Source organism: Lithobates pipiens, unplaced genomic scaffold (assembly GCF_037356315.1).
Source record: "Lithobates pipiens isolate NorthernLeopardFrog02 unplaced genomic scaffold, aLitPip1_a1.2 Scaffold_18, whole genome shotgun sequence".
NCBI lineage: Eukaryota > Metazoa > Chordata > Amphibia > Anura > Ranidae > Lithobates > Lithobates pipiens.
Window position 1 is genome coordinate 501,894,486 of NW_027507758.1, and position 25,528 is coordinate 501,920,013.

Here is a 25,528-nt window from a genome sequence, read left to right on the forward strand (position 1 = left end):
CTTAGCATTATGAAGCCTCTGCTGAAATGCTGACGCAGCAGCTTTCAGTCATTTTTTTTGTCCTTCAAAACTGTAATTGTTCCTGATTAAAACCGAGTTCTGCTCTCCCTTTTAGTACATGATGAATAATAGAGCTATACTTATGTTGTGTAACATTCATTCCACTTTTAAGGGCGCATTTAGCAAGGCTGCATAAAAAAAGAGTAACCCATAACAGCCAATCAGATATGATTAAAGTGGTTGTAAACTTCTGAATAGAAAAATGAACAAAGCATATCTTTCCATATTTTGTACTAACCTCAATCCCAAGCACCAAGTGTAATTTCTCTCTTCTGGCTAGTTCCTCTGTTTGCATGGCTCACCACTAAAAGGTTTTCCTGATTCCAGGAGATGGAGAGGGAAGAGGAGGGGAGTTCCAATACACAACCTGTGAGTGACAGCCTTAGCTGTGCATGTTTCCCTGTGTGCTGTGTTAAGGGGGATGTGTCTCCTCACTCCAACCAGGTCCCACCTTAAACAGAGCTCTCCTCTCTGAGCTGTACAGTGTGTGTGAGACATCAGCTCCCCACCCCCTGCCTCCTAGTGCTAAGAAATGATGTGTAAACTGTACAATTTAAATGGCTGTAGAGAAGGCGAACGGTTCGGCCCAAGCATAAGTTTGAGTCGAACTTTCGCTGTTCGGATGCTCGGTGAGCAGCCGATCAAACGGGACGTTTGAGCCTCTATTCAGCCCCCCCAACCGACCACAATGCATTGCGGCGCTGAGTAGTGCATTGCAAGCCCTGATTGGCTGAAGCAGTGAAAGCTTCAGCCAATCAGGGCACAGAGCACTATCAGAGTCATGACTGGACACTGTTATTATGACTTTATCCAATCATGGCTCATTCCCACCCCACAGTATAAAAGTGTTCTTTCAATGGCAGCCATTTTCAGTGTGATTTTGGCATAGAGAGAGATAGAACAGGGCTCTGTTCAGTGCTTTTAGTTATTTAGTGTGCTATAATGTGCTATTTTTCTTCAATCGGCAGTGTAGAATATTCGTTTTGTGTCAGTCTAGGGATAGTGTAGTGAGGAGGACCATCATTCAGCTTTGCATAGTGTGTAAGGGGGCCAGCAACAAATGTGTCCACAGGTAAAGGTGGACGTGGTGGTCAGTCCTCAGACAGGGCATCACTTCCACTGTTTAGTGAGTTTGCCCGTGCTATTCAGCCACAGCATGCAGAGGAGGTGGTGGACTGGCTTACTAAACCTTCCTCATCCTCCTCATCTTCTGTTATACAAGCAGAGATAAGTGTGCAGTCCCCTGCAGTTGCCAGAGGGGATAAATCTGCCTCCTTGTCCACATCTATTCCTGCCACAGCCCCAACATCAGCCATAGAGGAGTTATTTGACCACAGCGTCAGTCACTTGCTCCTTGACGATGCCCAGCCATTGCTGGATTCAGATGTTGGTTCTGAGGTTCATGTTCCCCAAGCCGCAGTGTATTGCCAAGTTGTCTCTAGTGGTAATGATGAAGATGGAGGTGATGGAGATGATGATGATGAGGTCACTGATGCGATTTGGGTGCCAGCAGAGCAGAGGAGGAAACTGAAGTTGATGCGGCACAACCCCAAGGAGGCTGACATCAGGAGAGTAGAGAGCAGCCACCCTATTCCATCACATTCTGCAGCTGTTATCTCCCAGCCCACTCCCCAAAGCTCAGCTGTCTGGGCCTTTTTCAACACATCTGCAGCAGATCCCACTGTTGCTATCTGCAAAATGTGTCTCAGGCACATCAAAGGTAGCAAAAACACCAATCATTTGGGTACCACGTGCTTAACAAGGCATTTAATGTCCAAGGTTAACTTCAGCCCGTTGGCAAGAGCATCTAAAAGCCACACAAAAAGAGCACAAATCTGTTTTTCCTCCTCATCCTCCCCCTTATCCACTACCCACTTCAGTCTGCCCCTCCTATACCGAGTCATTAACTCTCAGCAGCATCCACTGACAGAGATGATGGTATAGCACAGGGTGTCCTAGCAGCACATCTGCCAGTAGCACACCACCAGCTGTAGACGGTAGCCAGCAAATTTCGCTGCCCCATCTGCTGCAGCGGAAAAAAAAATATATAGTCCCTGCCACCTACATGTCCAGCGTCTAAATGCAAGCTTGTCAAAGCTGTTGGCTCTCCAACTACTGCCTTTCAGCCTGGTGGATTCTGCCCCCTTCCGTGAATTCCGACAATGTGCTGTACAACAATGGCAGGTTCCCAGCCACTACTACATTTCACAAAAGGCCATTCCATCTCTCTACCATCACGTGGAAGGGAATGTTCTGGCATCATTGGGAAAGACAGTCAGCCATAAAATCCACCTTACTGCTGACACGTGGTCCAACAAGCATGGACAGGGATAATATATTTCGTTCACAGCACACTGGGTAATGCTTCTTGCAACTTGAAAGGATGCAGGACTAAGCTCAGTGCTGCAGCTTGTTGTGCCCCCCATGTCTCCATACAGTTGGTGGGGATGATGCCAGACTTGTGAGCTCTACCCCTCCTTCTCCTCTTCCTCCTCTGCCACCTCCATGCCCTCCTCTGCAGAATTGTCCTATGAACATCAGGTACCCCCTAAGCATTTAAAGAGCTATTCCCATTGTCAGGCTAAAAGGTGTCATGCAGTGCCTCAGCTAGTGTGTTTAGGGAACAGGAACCACCCCGGAGCAGAGATTCTTGCAGCTCTGCAGGGACAGGCCTAGAGGTGGTTCACACCACACCAGCTGGAGCCAGGAATGGTGGTGTGCGATAATGGCTCAAACCTCCTGTCCACCCTTAGACAGGGAGAGTTCACACATGTGCCATGCCTGGCACATGTCCTTAATTTAGTGGTGCAGCTTTTCCTAAATACGAACCCAGGGTTGCAAGATGTGTTAAAGGTGGCCAGAAGAGTCTGTAGCCACTTTAGGCGGTCATGGGCAGCCAGTGCTCGGTTGGCTGAAATTCAGTGGGAAGTCCACCTGCCTGTAAACTGCCTGATTTGTGACATGCCCACCAGGTTATACTCAACTTTATCAATGCTGCATTGGCTATATATGCAGCAGAGGGCTATCAACGAGTACCTGTGTGAATATGAATATGGCACAACGACAGGCTCAGGTCACCTCTGCTTTTTTTCCCATGCCAATGGCTGATAATTAAGAATGCATGCACTGTCACCATTTGAGGAGGCCACAAGTATGGTGAGCCATGACAGTGCATGCATCAGTGACACAATCCCTGTTGTGTTCCTGCTGGAGCAGACTCTGCGTGGCATTATGGACAGGGCACTAGAGGCAGAGCAGCAGGGGGAAGAGGAGGACTGCCTTTCCTCTTAAGGCCCACTTTATCCAGACACCATCATTTCTATATCACAGAACACACAGGAGGGGAGAGAGGGGAGGAGGATGGAGTAGGAGGATTCTGGCACTTTCATAGGCTTCGAAGAAGAGGAAGACATGCGTCAATCTGTAAGCGATGGCTTACCAACCCCAGGACCCTTGAAAGTAGCACATGGCTGAGAGGAGGAAGTTCCAGATGCTGTCATCCTGAATGACCCCGAGGACTCTGCTTCCCCAGCCTCTGCAAATTTGAGGCGCATGGGCAACCTCATACTTCAAAGCCTGCGAAAGGACCCAAGAATACGTGGCATAAAGGAGAAGAATGATTACTGGATGGCCACCCTCCTTGACCACCGTTATGAGGGGAAGCTCTCAGAACTCATCCCATCCCCACAGAGAGTGCAGAAGATAAAATATCTTGAGAACGTCTTAAAGAGGATTGTATTGAATGTTTTTCCTGACTCCAGTAGGTTAAAGTGTCATGGAAAACATTATTTTGACTCTTCTGTTAGGCGTCTGCCTAAGTGAGGCATTTTGGAATTTTTTTAGTCCTCGCCGCCCAGGGCTGTGTCAGGGCTGGGCTCAGCCCTTCCTTCTCTGAGCTGGCCGCTCAGCTGTCGGCTAATTGCCAGTTCCTATCTCTCCACAGTGACTCACCTGTTCATGATATCCTGCTTGTCAGTCCTGTCTACTTAAGCCATCCAGCCAGGATGATCTCTGCCTTCGCCTTGGTCAACATCACAGAGACTATCTCCTGCGTTCCTGTTAAAGACTTGCTTGGCTGACATTCCTTCTGGCTCCAGATCTTGCTTGCTGTTCCACTATGCTGTTCCCTGGCTTCCTGACTTTCTGGCTTGTCTGACTATCTGTTCCTGTTACTGAATTTTGGCTATGTTTTCACTACATTTGTTCTATTTAATTTTATTACTAAACAAGTGTGACTTAACTGTAATTCTGACTCGGTCTGATTTATTGTTTCTGACAGGCTGTCAGCTTCCACATCCCATCGGCAGAGTCTGCATCCCATGGTGGACGATTAGCTTGGGGGCCAAAACAGAGATGGAGAGCTGATGATCCACTGACTTACTGGGTCATGAGAACAGACCACTGGACAGAACTTGCCCAGTATGCTATTGAGTTGTGGCTGCCCTGCATCCAGCGTGCTTTCAGAACGTTCATTCAGTGCTGCAGGAGGTTTCGTTACTGATCATAGAACGCGTCTGTCCTCAGACTCTGTGGACCGTTTGACTTTTATAAAAATGAATCAGTCATGGATTACCAGCTTTGAAGCCCCTGATGCCAATATCACTGATTAAGTCTGTGGAATTTCTGCAGGATTTCGAGGCTGCCTAGCTTTGAGGGTGTTCAATCATTTCATCTGGAAGAATGTTTTTGGTATAGGTTTCATGGGCACAATTAACACCCAAAGTCCAGATTTTCAGCACCTGTTTGACAGGTGCATATCATTTCAATTTTTTTTGCCTTTATCAAGAGGACCTCTATAGGGTTATGGTGGTAAGGCGCCCGGACACCCAAAAGAGTAATTTTTCTGCACCTGTTTGCAATTTTTTACAGCAAGGCCAATTCTTGCTTTCATCAAAAGTACCTCTATAGCAGTGATAGCAAACCTTGGCACCCCAGATGTTTTGGAACTACATTTCCCATGATGCTCATGTACTCTGCAGTGTAGTTGAGCATCATGAGAAATGTAGTTCCAAAAAATCTGGGGTGCCAAGGTTTGCCATCACTGCTCTATAGGGTTATGGTGGGAAGGCACCACTGACACCAGAATGTATCAAAAAAATCTTGTTCCCAGTGCACTACATTCTGGCCTCATCATACACACTGGCTCCCCAGCTGTTACTGAGCAAAATAAAGGTAGCCTGCAGGGAAAATGTATTTTTTTTTGGCTTTATAAATGCAATTATTGCTGCTGCAGATTCTAGACATGGTACAGATCTGACACTTTACAGGTAGACTAAGGGGACCCCCAGGCACTATATTGAATTTTTAATTTTTATGCTTATACTTTAAGTAAGAAAAATCACTGCTCATTTAAAAATTACGTCTTTCACAAACTTTTTTTTTTTATATTGATACATGTCCCCCAGGGCAGGACCCAGAGCCCTTTAACCATTGTATTCCCAATCACTTGCATATAAGCCTTCAAAATGGAATGTATTTTTGACGGCTTTTTGTCCCATTGATATTAATGGGGTTCGTTATTCGGGTCCAAACATTTGCGGTGTTCAAAAGTTCTGGTGCGAACTGAACAGGGGTCCATTTGGCCCATCCTTAAGTGTAAGTTCACCTTTACAAAAAACCTGTAAGGTGAACTTACATTGCATGGGTTGTCACTAACAATCAATGGCACTGCCACGCATCTTGTAAATGGCAGTGTATTTTTCTGAGTGTCAGGAAAGCGTGCAATTTTGCATACATTCCTGACATGCAAAGATCTGAACCTAGGTTAAAATGAAATCAATGTATTTTGTAACAAATGATTGAATTATTTAACATAATATGTATTTATTTTTGTGGCTCATGAGGCAGTTTTTCTTTGAGGGCAATGAATGAAGAATGGCTAGCTTATATTAGGGCCAGTCACTACAGCAATTTGCTATACCATCACTCATTTACTGCCATTTAAGCAGCAGCTAAAGCTGGTTACTACAAAGGATTATCTGTGATGCAAACTGAAATATCTGTAACCACAGATTTCTTGGCCATAATTGGAGAGCTTTGCCTGGCTGGGTACAGGCTCTGTTACTTTATGACTAGAACAGACTTGGAAGAGTAAATGCTCCACAAAAAGGTCTTCAATATCCACGTGTGCAGCACAATGAAATAAACCTGTCATTTTGTTGAGATGTAGAAGTAGACATGAGTGGAGTTCAGTACCCATGGACATAACTAAAAATCACATAAACTGTATTTGCGTCTTACCTTTAGAAAGGAATCTAAGGAACCGTTTTCCATGTATTCTGTAATTATCATGACCGGTTTGCCTGTAAAGTATAAGATAAATATTCAAATGGTTGTTATGTTACTATCTCTGCACCATACAACATAATTTTCTATCCAGACTAATGGCATCAGTCTAAATGGTTTGGAAGGTAAAGTGGTTACATTTTAAAGTGGTATTAAAGGTTTGGCTTAAAACAAATTTTTTTTTATACTTACCTGCTCTGTACAATGGTTTTGCACAGAGCAGCCCCGATCCTCTTATTCTCAGGTCCCCTGCCACCCCTTCCCCTTGACCAGTACCCCCAATAGCAAACTGCTTGTTATGGGGTCACTGGTGTGTGTGCCTGCTCCCGAGACCTGCCTTAAGCGTCCATAACACACATAGAGCCCCAGCTCTCTCCTCATTGGTGCACTGACTGTAAATGACAGCAGAGAGAGCCAATCACTCCAGCTACTGTCTCAGCCAATGAGGAGAAGGAGTCCAGGGACAGCTGAGGCTCTTGTGCACATCGCTGGATTGAGAGGGGGTTCAGGTGAGTATTATGGAGGGCTGTGGGGGGAGCAGCACACAGAAGATTTTTTACCTTCATGTATAGAATGCATAAGGTAAACAACTTTCAGCCTTTATAACATGGCTGCAACAGAACACATAAAATACATCACATCACAGCACACTCCAAGAAATATGGCAGTATATATATTTTAGAAACATATAAAGTGATTTCAAGAAAAAAATAACAGGTGGTCTATTGAGTCTGCCCCATTATTTATTTATTTTTTGCCTGAATATAGATCGATGTTTGTCCCAGGCACATTTGAACCTACTTTACTGTTGACTGACTCGCTACCTCTGCTGGAAGTCTATTCTCAGCATCAACTACTGTTTCAGTCAAATAATACATTTTTAAAATTAGTTTTGAACTTTCCTCCTGCTAGCCGGAGGCCATGTCCCTGTGTTCTTGATTTTGCTTTCATATTGAGAATCCGGCCCTCCTGAACCTTAGTCACACCCTTGATGTATTTAAAGGTTTCACTCATGTCTCACCTTTCCTTTCTTTCCTCCAGACTGTAGATATTAAGTTCATGAAGTCTCTCCTGATATGTTTTATACCCCAAACCATTCACCATTTGTGTTGTCTGTCTCTGGACCCCTTTTATTTTACCAATAAGTGAGATATCCAGAACTGGACACGGTATTCTAAATGAGGTTTCACTAAAGAACTATATACGGTAGGAGAATCAGAACCTCCTTTCTCCTGCTGGTGATCCCACTAGTGATGCATCCTAGGACACTGAGGTTTTACTACACAATTTCACCACTCTTTGCCTGTATTTTGTAGGATCCTCACAGTTCTGTTGAACATGCATGATTGGTGCAGGTGCATGTGTTCAGGATTCTTTGTGACTGTATCATTTAGATTATTTTATTTGCCAGCCACTATTCAGTTGTCAACCAATCTAGTAGATCTCTGGACTCTGATGAATGGGCATGACCCTGAAACTGTGGTATGTATTCAATCAAGCACAGTCCACAGAGAGCAGTTTCAAGCCATTGCTCCTCACCTTCCTGGAATGCTGGTTTAAGGTTTTAATACAATAATTTTCTACTCTTTGCCAGCATTTTGTAGGATCCTCTAGGATATGTTGGTCATGGATGATTGTTTCATGCAAATTTGTGTTCATGATTCTTTGTGAGTGTATCATTTAGATTATTTTATTTGCCTTTTGAATAAACAGTGTGATCTATGCAATGTGGTGTGCCTGTGTTTTGTGACTTGTGATGAGGAATGTAGCTGTTACTGTATGTCAGCATAGAAAAAATTGAGTGGGAGCACAGACAGCAGCATTATTAGTGTCATAAAAAAGTAATTTAAGGCATTTCTAAGAAAAAAAGGCACAACTTATAACATGTGGAGATATAGGACTATACAGGGATAAAAGATGTAAGACTTAATTTGGGCTTTTTAAGTTAGCCATAAACTTGAGATGATGTTTGGACATGATCGGAGTTCTAAATGGGTAATTTTTGTCTGCTAACTTTTGAGAATGCAGGAGAGTAGCAGGAATAAGGATGAGCTCAGGCGTGTTCGAATGGTCCACGTGCAGAGCCCGCCAGGAAGTCGGCACAGCGCTGCGCTAATCACAGGCAGTGAGACATTGCCCCAATGCGCGACTGCAGAGATCGGGCAATGTCTCACTGCCTGTGATTAGCGCAGCGCTGCGCCCACTTCCTGGCGGGCTCTGCACGTGGACCATGCAAACACGCCTGAGCTCATCCTTAAGCAGGAATGTGATCACTCTAAAATACTAAATCATACATCAACCCAATCCCTAGAAATAATTGGGTCAGGGGTGTCTGCTGCTAGCAGAGCAGTTATCAAGGGGTAGGGGAGGGTCATAAAATGTGCTTCACCCTAACATGCCTTTCATATAGCATTTCCTATGACTGATTTCATAACAAGGTTGCCAATCCATTATTGTCACAATGCCTTCTTGTATGGACAGTATCTGGTGCAAGTTATGACTGCTGCCCATAAATCATACAAATCCGTGCCCAGTCAAACTGATTGACAGGAAAATAGCCATCTAATTTCTATGGGCACTTTAAACACATCTGTGCGACAAGAGGCGATTCAGTTCGCATTGTGTGCTATACAAGTGTTTCATTCATTCATTCATTCAACCATAAAATGTCAAAATATACACAATATTTCCTTGTGGCTAAGGTATAATAACAGCTGGGCAATATCCTTTACATAATTTAAATCAACCCTATTGTCCACAAAGTGTATGACACTAAGCAGGGTTGTGCAATGGCTAAATTTCTTGCACTGGAAGATTCATCTGCATGGACAAAAGCAAGGCATTTGCTAGCTTATAGGCAACACTGTATGTGCGAAAGTAGCAATACCTGTTAATTGATCAGCCACTTCCCAGCAGCGTCCCGAACAGATGGAAAGATGGCTAATGGTTATGTGCTTTGTGTGAATAACGCTTAAGATTTTAGTAGCACATCAGCTCTGCAGTAAGATGCTTCTTTTAATGATTCCCATCAAGCTGAGGGTCTAATTACTGACATTAGGTTCAGACAATCATTGGGTATAGATTTCCCCCACTAATTGTAAAACAGATACCAAGATAGACACCCTCATTAGTCTGTGCAATCACTGTGCATGATAAAGGTTCATTTACATATCCAATTACCTAACCCTTCATCAAACTGTTAACCTGGATATGTACTTTTACATTTAAAGAATGCTGAAGTTTTAAAATTAGCAAACCTTTTAAAGGGAACATGTAGTGAAGTATAGAGACTGCTAGAGTTGACAGTTGATTCTGTAAATACTAGATCCATATCTGCCATAGTGACCTAGTGGCTTCAGGACTTGATGTGAAACAAGAATGAAACATTGCACTGATGTTCTGATGTTATTTACTAAAGTAAATAGGCTTTTCACTTTGCAAGGGAAGTTGCATTTTTCAAGAGAATGTCTTCCAGAGCTTAGTGAAAGCGGTGTCATTTCATGTTGCGAAGAATAGACAATCACGTGCAGGGAAAATAAAAAATACAGCATCTTTATTTGCACGTAATTGGATGATGGATGTTCGGAGAGCTTCACCAAATTCACCAAATTCACTAAAATGCTCTGAAGCAAATTCTTACAAAGTGCAACTTCCCTTGCAAAGTGAACAATCTTATTTGTCTTTAGTAAATCATCCCCCTCATATTGAAGGCAAAGGAAGTAGGCAACTATAGCATTTTTAGAATGAGGAAGGGAAAGGCATTCCTTGTTTTCCTCACTGCAGCTTTTTAATACAAAAATGTTGTGATGAAAAGAAGTTGTTCATATTTAAAGCATTATAAAAGGCACTAAAATTCAAATAACATGTTATACTCACCTGTCCGGGGCAATAGTATTGCACAGAGTGACCCCGAACCTCCTTTTCCCTGGTCCCCCACTGGTGCTCTTGGCTCTTCCTTTTCTGTGTCTACCCTCATACCAAGCGTTTGCTATGTGGGCATACTTGTGGGCTCATTTCCAAGCCAGGCTCTGTGTGAGTCAGCCAACCCCCTGCTCCCTCCCCACAGGATTTGATTGACAGCAGCAGGAGCCAATGGCTCGTGTTGCTGCCTTTGAGTCCTGTGAGGAGAGAGAGAATGGGAGCAGTGATGCTGCTTTTGGGCACAGTTCTGGATTGAAAGAGGAGCAAGGTAAGTATTTGGTGGAGGTGGGGGGTGCTGGTGGGAGTTGATACTGGCATGTTTTTTTTAATCTAAAGCATAGCATGTAAACGTTGAACCTTTAGAACTACTAGATCAAGAAGTCTTCCTGCTTAAATCTCCTTTTTTTAGACAGCAACAATTTTTGGACATATTTGTATAAGCAGGACTGCACAACGGAGAAGCACCACTCCTGTGGCAGCAAAAGCTTCATGTGAGGTGATATAAGGGCTTATTCACATCATTGTGGTTTTCTTCACACGCTGAAAAGCGATTTTTCACATTGCATTTTTATTCACTTAAATATACTTTATTTCGTTTTAGTTTTCATTTGATGTAACAGTTAACACGCTCTGCATTGTGTTGACAGGCATTAACATCAGCATTGATTGTGCTCAAAAAAAGTAGAGCATGTTGTGCTTTTTTCAGTGCAAATAAAAATGGTGCATGATATGAACTAACTTATTTGTGAAGCACAAAATTTCTAGTATCCAAGCTGTGGGAATGCATTAAACAATGCATCCCAATATATATGATGTGAATGGGCCCTAAGGGTTTTGTTTTGCATAACTTCCCAGTTTACAAATAGTACTGTCAGAAAATGTTCTTAGTCCCCCAGATTTTAACTTAAAGGGGTTGTAAAGGTAAATGTTTTTTCACCTTAATGCATTCTATGCATTAAGGTTACATAGTTACATAGTTAGTCAGGTTGAAAAAAGACACAAGTCCATCCAGTTTAACCAAAAAAGTGAAAAGGTGAAAAAACATCTGACAGTGCCGCCCCCCCCCCCCCGTTTTACTTACCTCACCCCTCGAAAGTCCTGCGCTCGTCCCCCAACGTCCTTTCCACCGTTCAGCCTGGCCGCTGATTGGCTGGAGTGGATGGATGGAAAGCAGCGCAGCCATTGGCTCGCGCTGCTGTCAATCACATCCACTGACACGGAGCACTGGGGGGCGGGGCCGTGCGATACAGCGAGCGGCTATAGCCGCCGGCTGTTTCACGGGAGCGCGCCCGCAGATGCTTCTCACCATGCGAGGGAGCTCGCATGAACGTGAGAAGCACCTGCGGGAGGAAGCAGAGACAGCCGCCGAGGGACCCCAGAAGAGCAGGTTCGGGGCCACTCTGTGCAAAATGAGCTGCACAGTGGAGGTAAGTATAACATGTTTGTTATTTAAAAAAAAAAAAATTCACTTTACAATCCCTTTAACCTCCCTAGCGGTAATCCCGAGTCTGGCTCGGGTTGGGATTTTCATTACAATAGCGGTAACCCCGAGCCAGACTCGGGTTTGCACCGCTCGATGCAGGGGAGGACACAGGGATCGTTACTTACCTTGTCCCCTGGATCCAGCGATGTCCGCCGCGCTGTGTGATCGAGCCGTCCTGCGCTCGATTCACAGTGCCGAACGCCACCGAGCTCCGTTCCCTGCGACGTTACGACGCACGGGAGCGGAGATCGGCGCCAAATTCAAAAAAGTAAAAACACACAAAACACACACAGCACTGTAATCTTACAGATTACAGTGCTGTAGTAAAAAATACACACCCCCTTTGTCCCTAGTGGTTTGTGCAATGCCCTGCATGCACTTTTATATTATAAATACTGTTTTTTACTGCTTGGAAATTGGAGATTGTCCATAGCAACCAAAACATGTCCCTTTTTCAGTTTTTTTTGGATTTGATTACATTATTGAATAATTTTTATTATTCTTTATTATATTATAAACTTTATCATACCCGGGATGTCCGCTAGACTCTGGTTTGAAGAGATTTCAGAGCGTTATTCCTAAGAATTACAGGACTACAAAATAAAAGCCAGATTTCCATGCAAAATAATTGTACCGCTTTCAGCACCTTATTCCAGACTGAATCATACCGCCAGGGAGGCTAAAGGAGAAGTCCGGCCTAAGCTTTTTAGGCTGGGCATCTCCTAAGGGTCACAGGAGTGCAATTTGTTTTGCACTCCTGTGACTCGTTTTTAGCGGAGAGCAGTCTGAAGTCTGAAGTCCGCTCTCCGCTGATGTCACTGCTATCAGTTGAGGCCGTGCGTCATCATGACTTCCAAGTCTGGATCCCCCAGCTGCCTTGACTGATGGCTGTCTCAGCCTCTCAGTGAGCTGCAGAGACACTGAGACGTCCACTCCCTGCCCCTCCACCGCTCATCGCTCCAATGAGCATGGAGGAGCAGTGCAGGAGAGATGCTGACTGACAGTCAGCATCTCTCTGCTCGGGGTGGTGAGAGAACCGAGCCATCATTCAGTTCTCAGTGCAGAGACGCCAGGGACAGATGCAGCATCAGACCGATAGGTGTCCCTTCCTGTTCTGTACAGGTCGGTACTGAGTTTAAGTTAACCACTTAAGCCCCGAACCATTTGGCTTGCCAAAGACCAGACCAGTTTTTGCGATTTGGCACTGCGTCGCTTTAACTGACAATTGCGCAGTCGTGCGACGTGGCTCCCAAACAAAATTGACATCCTTTTTCCCACAAATAGAGCTTTATTTTGGTGGTAATTGATAATCTCTGCGGTTTTTATTTTTTGCGCTATAAACAAAAAAAGAGCGTCAATTTTGAAAAAAAACGCATTTTTAACTTTTTGCTACAATAAATATCCCCCAAAAATATATAAAAAAAAGATCTGTCTGTTCACTGCTCAGAGAACCAGAAACTGTGTGTTTACACATACAGCTGCCGGTTCTCAGTGTGCCCCAAGCGATTGCGCGAGCCCGGCAGCGATCGAGACCGCAGGGCACTTACATCGGCTCAGGGAGCGAGGGGGGTCGCGTGCATGCCTCTGGTGGCCGTTTATGCTACCGATGTAGCATAACGGTGATTCGCGCAGCCGAGCCATGCTGCCTCAGTACAACTGTGGTGGCTGGTCGGCATGTGGTTAAAGAGATGCATTCTGAAAGCTACTGTTGTGCTCTCTGTTTAGGAAACCCAGAGTAATTTACCAAACGCAGTGGCAGCTGGTGCTCGATAATTTGGGGGGGGGGGGAACCAACACCACTCCCCCTCCTCAGCAGGAGACAGACATCAACTCCGGGAACAGCAGGAACTACCACTGCAGGGGGCCCTTTTTTATTTTTGTGGCGGTTTAGTACAGCTTTAAACATTTATTTTTGCTATTGCTGCTGTACTTGTGAAGAGGAAGGTTTGATTGCCTGAGACACAGCAGCAGCGCCATTGGATCCTGTGTCTGTCAATAAAAGTCAGTCTGCCAATCAGGGGATAAAGGAGGCGGGGTCAGGTTGGTTCTCCGTGTCAGAATGGACACACAGAGCTGTGACTCAGGTTCAGTGCCCCCATATGAAGCTGCTGACTGTAGGGGCACTCGATAGGATAGAGGGGCCAGGAGCAGCCAAGAGGGACCTGAGAAGAGGAGGATCTGGGCTGCTCTGTGCAAAACCAACTGCACAGAAGTGGTAAGTATAACATGTTTGTTATTTTTTATTTTTTTAAACAAGACTGTACAATCACTTTAAATATAAAAAAGTCTATTAAATCTGGATATACACTTGTGCGATGCGGGAACCAGCGTAATTTCTGTGCGGGTTCCCACATCGCACCTGCAAACAGCTGCGGGTGTCAATGTAAAGTTATTGACACCCCCAGATCGGTTCGTAGATTGCAGTAAACTGTAAAATGGTGCAGGAATCGGATTGCATAGGTTGTGAACACCCATGCGGTCCGATTCCAGTGCACGCCAAAAAAAGGCTCTTGCACCATTTTGTGGCGAATAAGTTTGCGATTTCAGCCATACAGTTTGTATGGCTGAATTGTCATTGCACAACATTGCATGTGATCTGCACAGCAATGCAGTGCGAATCACATGCAATGTCTGTGATCGCACTAGTGTGATCCCAGCCTAAAATATTAAAAAAAAACAGCTTTTGCTCTAATATAATATTCATTTTCGATTACTGTCAAAAAAAAAAAAAGTTTGGCTTTAGATTCAGGGGTCTGAAACTGGCGGCCCTCCAGCTTTTGCGAATCTACAAGTCTCATCATGCCTCTGGCCTGTAGGAGTCATGATTGTACCTGTCAGCATTGCAATACCTAATGAGACTTGTAGTTTTGCAACAGCTGGAGGGCCGTCAGTTTCAGACCCCTGCTTTAAGGGTTGCGTTAAGCGTAAAGGTTAACTGTTAAGGTGCATGATATATGGTAATTTACAGGGTTTGGTTAAGTGTTAGATTTTGGCTGACGGTTACTAATAAACAGGGGCAAGCAGTTCCATGGACTTATCTTTAAATTCTTGCATAGTCTCCATAAATTAGGGACCGCCGATAGCATTAAAAAGCATAAGAGGAATTTCATATGGCATTGCTGTAATTTTCTCACTTGCAGACTGTGCTCTGAAAGTGTGTTATAAGCTAATTTCATTCATTGCCAGCTCGTAATGAATTTTTACACTTACAGGAAAGATTAGCCATTTTATAACACTGCAGTTACATTTTTTTAACTTATAACAAAGACATAAGATTGCTAACCCATAAAAGAATAGGAACCTGACTACAATATACTGTACATAGGCATAAGCCAGGAACAGATATCACTTTAAAGTGGTTGTAAACCCTCACAGACCACTTTTTGCTACAAGCAAGCCTATAATTAGGCTTACCCATAGCTACCCAGAATATCTCCTAAACCTGCACAGTTTAGGAGATATCCCCTGTATTTGCATGTGCCAACGTCATTGGCACATGCGCACTGAAGCAAACTGAAGCAATGGCACGTACATGCCGCTTGATTCAGTGAGGGCGCTGTTACCGGCGGCTCCCGCACGCATGTGCGGGAGTGACGTCATCAACGGTCTGGCCAATTACAACACCGGAGCTGCGATACCCAGAAGTAACCTCCGGAAGTGATGCCCCCGCCCTGTGCTGTGTACAGGCAATGCAGCAAGGGCTTCGATCTCATGTGAGTTTTACATAATGAGCTAGTATGCTATGCCTTTGTTAAGCAGGTGTTAGTTTTTTTGTTTTGTTTTTTCAAAGTGGGTTTACAACCACTTTAAATGCTGTTAAATCACATACTGTATATTCTGATTGCCAGTTTGTTATACACAAACGTTTGGTAAAACTACATTGGAAATCCAGCTGAACATAAACTGTGTATCCAGTGATCAACAAAGGCCAATTTAGCGAGAAAGTACGGTGATATTGTAGAGATGTATAATGGATAGTGAGCTAACAGAACAACTTCATTAGTCTAAAAGCTTCAATCAGACTTCAATTCACGACCCTTTTAAATTTGTTTCCATAAAAAAAATAGCCCAGCTAAAACCTTGATTTATTTTTTTTGTCAAATAAGTAATAGCCCTCTAAAAGTGCAAACTGCCAGAAAAAAAGCAATCATTTGCTGTTTTCCGGTTCTATCTTTCTTTCAGGTTGCCTCTCGCCTCTTAGTAGAGACTGTTGGGCTAAGTAGGGGGCTTTATCATTTTACTTTTAGGTAAGCTGTCCCAAGAACTTCATTTGCCATGAACACCGGTAGGGATGTGTTTTTAAGAGCTTGGACCCAGCTAGCCTAATTCATTTGAAGAAGAAGCCAGTTGATGGCAGGAATTAGCAATGACAATGCTGCAAGGCACGTCTATGCTTTATGTCCTTAGCAGTCCAAGCAGTGGCTGGAAGGTGACAACATTGAAGTTATTTTACTTGACAGGTTAAAGTGACCTGAAAAGTCCCAGTATAATACTAACATATTCAGGAATTTGAGCAATAACAGCAAAGGATTTGGTTCCATTACACAACCCAACTCCAGGATTAAAAAAAAAAATCCAATCTTGAGGTGTGTGGGGGAGGGAAGGGTGGGGGAGAATAGAGTCTTTCACTTACCTGTTTCCAGGAACAGGTAAGTGAAAGACTCTATTCTTTCTGTGACCATAATCATTAAAACATATGCAGGCGCTGTGGGGAACCAGTCAGTGCTGGAAGATGCCAGATGAAGCAAGGAATTAGGTAAAGTTGGGTACACACAGATTTCAATTCAGTTTAGCAGGGAAACAACCAAATTCTGATCTCTGTGTAACCCTCAGTGTAGACAGAAGCCAATCATTAGACCAGCTTAGTATATTCATGCCATCCCACATACTGACTCCTACCACCTTGATTACTTCAAATCACTGAAGTGGTCATGGTGGTTAGAGTGTTCCTTTAATATCTCTCAGAAGAATGAAACCTGTGTAATCTGATTCCATTTCATTCGATCATCCTCTAGATGTGTTAAATGGAGGGGGGGGGGGGGGGGGGAACGGCATGAAGTGCTGTGCCACCTCCCTGAAATTAGTTTGTCACCACCCTGAAATGAGTTTTGTCAGGTTAGGATGTCTAAAGTGTTGCCACACTTTATTTGATTATTGTTGTAAATTGTGTTCTAATCATATTCATTTCTTCTTGCAATGTTTCTCTACCTTGATAATCTGCCTGATCAATAAAACTTTATGAAACAAAAAAAGTGCCAATCAGTGCCCACAGACACTGCCTACCACTGCCAGTGCCACCAGGGATGCCCATCAGTGCCTCATATCAGTGCAGTGTATCAGTGCCCATCAGTGCCATGTATCAATGCCCATTAGTGCCCAGCAGTGCTGCCTATCAGTGCCCAGCAGTGCCGCCTATTAGTGCCCAGCAGTGCCGCCTATCAGTGGCACCCATAAGTACCTATCTTTTCAGCCTTTCAGTGCCCATCAGTGTCACCTATCAGTGCCCATCAGTGCTCACCTGTGCCATCCATGAGTGCCCACCAGTGCCACCTATCAATGCCCATCAGTGCTGCATATCAGTGCCACCCATCAGTGCCACCTACCAGTGCCCATCAGTGCCGCATATCAGTGCCCGCTCATTGGTGCCACCTCATCGGTGCCACTTTGACAGTGCCCATCAGTGCCGCCTTATCAGTGCCCATCAGTGAAAGAGAAAACTTACTTATTTACACAATTTTATACCTGAAACAAAAGCAAAATCAATTTTTTTCAAAATTGTTGGTCTTTTTTTATTTGTAGCAAAAAATAAAAACGGCATTTTTTTTTGCAAAAAATAAAAACGGCAGAGGTGATCAAATACCACCAAAAGAAAGCTCTATTTGTGGGAACAAAATGATAAAAATTTTGTTTGTTAAAAGTTAATTTAGCACAATTGTCATTCAAAGTGTGACAGCGATGAAAGCTCAAAATTGTCCTGGGCAGGAAGGTGTATAGGTGCCCTGTATTTAATTGGTTAACCACTCTTTACAAACAATACATAGTCTAATAGCACACAATTGCCGATTACTTGACTTTTTTTCTAACTTTGACAAATTTTGTCTATCAGGATAAGGAGGCACCATCTTCAGTATGGTTTTCTCAGCCCATGTAGAATATAATTTCTGCCCTTTCATGTTTTCCTTCAACGTAACCTTGCGCATACGCAATGTGACATTACTGCGGTAACCGAGCACCGCCACCTGGTGCATTATTTATGTGCTTTATTAACAGGTAAATACCCGTTCTGGGTATATGCATGCCTGTTTGTTTTGCTGCAGCTGATCGCCGTGCTAGGATACAGAAGGTTTACTCCCCATGTGACGTCACGCGGTCACACGGGGAGTTCCAGGATGCTGGGAAACACTCTGCAGTGTCACGTGGTTTAACAGCTATGGTGCTGGAAGAGGAAATCCAATTCACAGGACCCTCTCAATAGATGAACTACACACAGAGTGTGCCGTGAATTAAGGGAAGGGAAGCGCCTGTGATGTCATTAAACAAAATGGGATGGATTACAGCAAAATGAAACAGGTAAGGAGACAGCTACAAGCAGTAATGATTTGTGTTTTTATGAGGATTTCAATACAGTAAAGTTGTGTGGGAGGGTTTACAACCACTTTAATCGCTTGCCGACTGCCTCATGGCAATATACGTTGGCAGAAGGTCTTGTAGAGGCAGAATCACATATCTGTACGTGGCCCTTTAAGAGGTGGCCAGCGGTTGTGCACGCACACCCGTGGCAAGCTCCGTGAGTCGTGTCGTGGGTCCCGCGGACTTGATCGCCGCAGGGATAACCGCAATCGCTTCACGGGGAGGAAGAATGTGAGATGCTAATGTAAACAAGTGACATGTCACATGTAGTCACGCCCCACCACAGTTAGAAACACACCCCAGGACACACTTAACCCTTACACTGCCCCCTAGTGGTTAACCCCTTCACTGCCAGTGTCATTTACACAGGAATCAGTGCATTTGTATAGCACTGATTGCTGTATAAATGACAATGGTCCCAAAAATGTGTCAAAAATTTCCGATGTGTCCACCATAATGTCGTAGTCATGATAAAAATTGCTGATCGCCGCCATTACTAGTAAAAAAAAAATAATAAAAATGCCATAAAACTATCCCCTATATTGTAAACGCTATAATGTTTGCGCAAACTAATCAATAAATGCTTATTGTGATTTTTTTGTAACCAAAAATATGTAGAAGAATACGTATCAGCCTAAACTGAGGAAAACTATTTTTTTTATATATATATTTTTGGAGGATATTTATTATTGCAAAATGTAAACAAATAATGTGTTTTTTTTCCAAAATTGTCGCCCTTTTTTTTTATAGCGCAAAAAATGCAGGGTTGATCAAATACCACCAAAAGAAAGCTGTATTTGTGGGGAAAAAAAGGACGTCAATTTTGTTTGGGAGCCACGTCACACGACCGCGCAATTGGCAGTTAAAGCGACGCAGTGCCGAATCGCAAAAAGTGCTCTGGTCAGGAAGGGGGTAAATTCTTCTGGGGCTGAAGTGGTTAAAGTCTGTATCACATTTGCATTTTTATGCTTTGCCCACTGATATATTTCCAGAAAAACATGTCAGAAGTATTACAAAAATGTATAGTATAATATAGAAAATTAACAATAATAGTAAATACTTAGCATTCACTGTTTTTGTTTATAATGAATAACCCTTATGTTGTGGTTTTAAATGGCATTTACAGATAATTTTAACATGACATTCAATAACATGATGAAATAGAATGTTGTAGCAATTAGCAATGTAATCAGGGCACTGACTTTAGCTTTATAGAGATTTTTCACATTAAGTGGCTGGATTTCAGGCATGTTTCTGAGGGAATAAGAATAATTCAGTCTTTGCTTCCTCCAGGTTAGTTTAATTTTAGTTTTATCTTGCAATTACTGCTCTTCCATCCTTTAGGTTTTACTAACAATTGCAAATGGAATGGAAAAGGTAAACATCTGTCTATTTCAGTAGAGGATTCGAACAGCATATTTACAGCATCTCAGTAAACACTGTGGACCAGGCTGTAGATGTATAGAAGCACGTGCATACTACCTACATACAGTATATAACTATGATTAATATGAGCGGTAATGTTAATGCAACATGCCTTGACGTCCACAGACCGCCCAGATCTGCATACACTGGACTGCACTGTGCAGAATGCATATGAGGAATTCCAAGCTATGAGCTGCAAAGTACACGTCAGATTTCCACATGCACAAACAGTGGTGGCCCGTCCATTAGTGGCATACAGGCGTGTCTCCCCATCCATGCATCTGGCCCCCTGATCTACATTCAAGGAGGTGGGCTTTGGAAGCAGAGCACTGTGTTTCGAGCCCACCCAGTTGTATGAAAATAGCGAATAAAAATTCGCTATTCTCACACTGATCCTCCTTCCGGCCAATTAGGAAGGACCCGTCACCCGATTGGCTGAAAGGACAGGTGATCCTATTGGATGCCTAGGAGGAGGAGGGAGGAGATGCGCGACGGTAGCCGTAATGATGCTGAGGAGGAGGGGCTGCCTGCCCGCCACCTGTCCGCCGCCTGTAGGAGCGCTACCCACCAGTAACATAGATGGGGTAATCCCGGGCAGGATGACCGACCGTCTGTGAGACCCCTGGTGGTGGGGGGGTGGGGGTGACTCGAATAAGCGGGAGCGTATTTTAGGGGGTTTGCTACCAGCCAACTTGGGGGGGTTGTTTGCCGCCTTCCTAAAAAAACACCAGCCGCTACTGTGCACAAACATATACCGACTTCTGCAGATAAACATTATCATCATCTTAATATAATGGTGCTGTCCAAAGGTTGTCCCCTGTGCTCATTCTTCCAGAGTGAGGGCACCCTAGTACAGGAAACGTGTTACTAGCCAGATCACTAAGTGAAAACAGAGGGAAAAATAAGAAAAAAGGAAACTGATGATGCCACCACATATAATAATTGGTAAGCTGCAATATATTACATTTTTTATTTTGGGTTTAATACCGCATAAAGAGAGCACATAAAAAAGGCTTGAGTTGCTTCTCCTTTCACAGTACAACCACAGGCTGGGTGAGGGGCAAGACATGCAAGTGTTACTTAACTGTAGCAGAAAAGATTTAGATCTTCTGCCCTTCCAGATGGAGCTATACTGTGTGGTAGAGATGTGTAAATCTCAGAACTGGGTGGACAGCAATACAAATCTTTTGGCAGGTAAAAAAAGAAACAAATTTATACAGTATGTATTTAGCCGTGTGCCTGGAGTTCAGCTTTCAAGTCAACTATACCATGAACAACCAAATGATGTGAACCTAAATGTATACACAAATGAAATTAATGCATGAATCTATCTGCAATAAATGATGATAAATATATTAAATTACAATAAAATAATATATATATATATATATATATATATTAGGGTTGCACCCCAAATGCTTGTACTCATGCAAATGTTCTGATACCTAAAACCGATACCTTTTTCGTCCGGAGCCCATGAAAAATGAATGGGCTGGCAGTCAACATACACTATTTGTTATAATTGCAAATGTTGGATTTATTTACTTTCTTTGAAATATTGCATAAAAATTATTGAAAAGGAAAATGAATGGGCTCAAATTGCATTGTAAAGAATCACATGTGATTTGAACAGGAATGCAGTGTGACTCCTGTCTGAATCACATGCAATTTCCCACACCACTTTTGTGTGAACCCAGGCCTGTCATAGTGACTTCAGCTGGAGTCCATACAGTAGAGGTGCATGAAAACCACATGTGATTCGGACAGGAGTCACACCGCATTCCTGTTCAAATCACATGCTATTCTTTGCAGTGCAATTTGAGCCCATGCATTTTGCATGGGCTCAAATCGCACCGCAGCAAAAATACAGGTATCATTAATTTGTATTGGGAAATACCTGAGGAAAAGTATCGGTACTCGTACTGAAAAAACAGGTATATATATATATATATATATATATATATATATATATATATATATATATATATATATATATATATATATATATATATATATATATATATATACATACTCTGCTCAGCATAAATGAATACAACCCAACAGATTTGGCAGAAAACCTTTAATTTCCTTTCAGAATCAACATTTTCTATGGGACACACTACTACAAAATACTCCCACATACGTGGGCCATAGATTGCAACCAGGATTTGTTCATTTGCACACACCAAAAAAAAGCTGTTTATAAAAGGGTGCTGCTTAACCGCTTTCTGACTGCTGCCTGTATATATACGTTGGCAGAATGGCACGGCCGGGCAAAGCAACGTACCCATACGTTACTTTGAATTTCCCGCTGTGCGCGCACACCTGTCGCGATCTCCATGACCGTGCCCACGGGACTCGCGGACTCGATGTCCGTGGGGATACCCATGATCGTGTCATGGAGCTGAAGAACGGGGAGATGCCAATGTAAACACAGCATCTCCCCGTTCTGCTTAGTGACACAACACTGATCGTCTGCTCCCTGTCATCGGGAGCAGCGATCAGTGTAGTGTCACTGCTTGCCTATCCCCCAGACAGTTAGAAACATGTCCCAGGACACACTTAACCGCTCCTCGCCTCCTAGTGGTTAACCCCTTCACTGCCAGTGACATTTTTACAGTAATCAATGCAATTTTATAGCATTGATCATTGTGTTAATGCTAATGGTCTCAAAAATGTGTCAAAATTGTCCGATGTGTCCGCCATAATGTTGCAGTCATGATAAAAATCGCTGATCATCGCCATTACTAGTAAAAAAAAAAATATTAATAAAAATTGCATAAATCTATCCCCTATTTTGTAGACGTTATAACTTTTGCGCAAACCAATCAATAAACGCTTATTGTGATTTTTGTTACCAAAAATATGTAGAAGAATACGTATCGGCCTAAACTGAGGCAAAAAAAAATGTTTTTTATATATTTTTGGGGGATTTATTATAGCAAAAAGTAAAAAATAATGCGTTTTTTTCAAAATTGGCGCTTTTTTTTGTTTATAGCTCAAAAAAATAAAAACCGCAGAGGTGATCAAATACCACTAAAAGAAATCTCTATTTTTGGGAAAAAAAGTACGACAATTTTGTTTGGGTACAACATCGCATGACCACACAATTGTCAGTTAAAACTATGCAGTGCCGAATCTATTTTACACAAGAAAGGTGAAGGCTACAAGAAGATCAGAAAAGCTTTACTTATTAGTCAGAATACTGTAGAAAAAGTGATACTAAAATTTAGCAAAGATGGAACTGCAACCATCTCACAGATACGTCCAGGCCATCCACAGAAGTTAACACCTCAATAGGAGTGTCTTCTGATGACAAGGGTTGAAGAAAATCGCCTTGCAAGTTCACTGCAGTTAGCTGAAGAAGTAGAAACTGAGGTGATTGTTTCCCATAATATGGCGTATACTGCAGAGGAATGGCATGCATGGGTGTCGTCCATGAAGGAAGTCTCTCCTACAGCCCTTGCACAAAAAAGCTCCCCTAGAATTTGCCAGGGTGCATGCTGAAATAAAGACTACTGCTACTCTGTACTCTGAAATGGTGAGACAAAGATAAATGTTTTTGTAACTGATGGCTTCAAAACTATATGGCTTCACAAAGGTGAGGAGTACAAAGAAAATTGCACGGTGCCTACAGTGAAACATGGTGGTGGCAGTGACATATACAGAATGGGAAAAAAATTTTGGTTTGCTTTCGGCTAGATTTGTTATGTTTCTAATTTTGTTATGGCGTTTGTTTAGTTTGGTTTCAGAATTTGTTTCGTTTCGCATTGTTTTCATAAAATTTTGTTGTGTTTATTAATTTTCTAATGTATTCCAACTTTTCAGAATGATTAGATTTCAGATCGGTCGAAAAACTATCGACCAATCCAAATTCTGTGTGAAGAATAGCTGGTTGTTAACAGCAGGCCAGGACCCATCATCTGTCAGCGGGCTGTCCCACTGACAGATGAATGTAAAGAAAACAATGCTGGCATCCCCACAACCATGGCCGGTGGATGTGGGGGTCTGTGGGCAGGGGCCTTATTGGAATCTGGAAGCCCCGTTCCCCACAAGTGCCCCCCCAGATCTCAGCCTCCCATGCGAATGAGTAAGGAGTGCCTAGTACCCCTACCCATTCACCAAAAAAGTATCAAAAAGTAAAAAAAACAAAAAACACTGAGACAGTTTTTGACAATTCCTTTATTAAAAACTAAATAATAGCAAACAGTGTCCCCCGATGTAAATCCATAATCCATTACGCCGCCCACCGCACCCGAAAAAGAGAAAAGGCTCCCGTCGACATGGGGTCGTCTGCCTACGGCAGGCTCCTCTGTTTGACAGTTCTTTTATAGGGAAGGGCAGGGCCACCTGTTGACGTCACCTGGTGACACTGCACCCCCCTTGCGACAACACGGACCGGTGCATGCTGGGTTGGCAACATCAAAAAGGGGCTGTGCCCCATGTCATACGTTTTTGTTTTTTTCAATTTTTGTATTTCCGGCATTCTTTTCTTTACATTCATGATGACTATTAAGGAAGCTTCCTGGCCCGCTGCTTAACAGCCAGCTATTCTTCACACAGAATTCAAATTGGTCGATCAATTTATGGCCGATTCCAATTCTAATCATTTTGAAAAGTTGGAATTTGTTAGAAAACTAATAAACAAAAAGAAGAAGAAAACCTATTTTGAAATGCGTTGGATGTCCTCCATCGTTACTCTCTGGTGATTTCTGTCTTGAGTACACCATATCTAGACAAATTACCCAACTCATTTTTAATACGTATTGTAATTTTTTGTACAGTTTTGTAATAATAATAATAAAGAGTTTGTAAACTTTTAAAACCTTTTCAACCTTTTTCTATTCACTTATATAATAACCTAGTGCCATTAAAGTAGCATCATGAGGGTTTCGTTCATGTACAAAACACCCATCTAAGACCACTGTTGCACTTCTGAAGAAGAACAGGGTGAAAGGGATTCAGTGGCCAAGTATGTCTTCTGATCTGAACCCAATGGAACACCAATGGGGGATTCTGAAGAGACAAATTGAGCATCACTCTCCATTCAGCATCCAGGCTCTAAAAGGAGTCGTTCTTGAAGAATGGATAAAGATAGATGGTGCAAAAAAATACTAGATGTAGTAGTTTTTGTTTTGGGGGTGTATTCATTTTTGCTTCAACTAATTTGAGCTAAACAGATGTTCTATACAACTCAGTTTTGTCAAAATTTTGGAAATTGTTCTTGTGTTCATTGAGGTATTGATTAAAATCTTACTTTTCAAAAGGGGTGTACTCATTTATGCTGAGAAATGTGTGTGTATATATATATATATATATATATATATATTTTTTTTTTTTTTTTTTTTTGCTTATTTTTAATTTAAGGCAATACTGTCTTGAATTCTTTTTGGGAGGAAAGGTCTTGTCTTAGTGTACGATTTTCTGAATGATACAGTAAATGAAGTGACTTTTTATGATTATTTGTTTTTTTAATTTTCGGCAGCAAGGCAAAGTCATTGTGTACTAGTAGTGATGATATCACCACTACAGGAAGCCCCAGCAAAGGAGTTCTTCAGGGAAACAGCAGATACATCCTTGAATACTGATATTATCAAAATCCTCTCATAATGACAGTTTATCTTGCAGCTACACAGGCTGACCTACTCAATACAGATACGCCTGTTAGATGTAATCTGTCCAGAAACTCAAATGAAAATCGATAATTAAAAGCTAAAAGGTTCC

The 25,528-nt window shown here is 42.7% G+C and overlaps 1 protein-coding gene across 2 annotated transcripts in view; it reads right to left on the reverse strand.

Moving 5' to 3' along the window:
• The window catches only part of LOC143988804 (ephrin type-A receptor 3-like), a 321,049-nt gene that overhangs the window by 50,147 nt on the left and 245,374 nt on the right, over positions 1-25,528 (reverse strand). For both annotated transcript variants that reach the window (XM_077488668.1, XM_077488667.1), the window contains one exon: positions 6,301-6,362. In XM_077488668.1, coding sequence (XP_077344794.1) covers positions 6,301-6,362 — 62 coding nt within the window. The remainder of the gene's footprint in view (positions 1-6,300; positions 6,363-25,528) is intronic.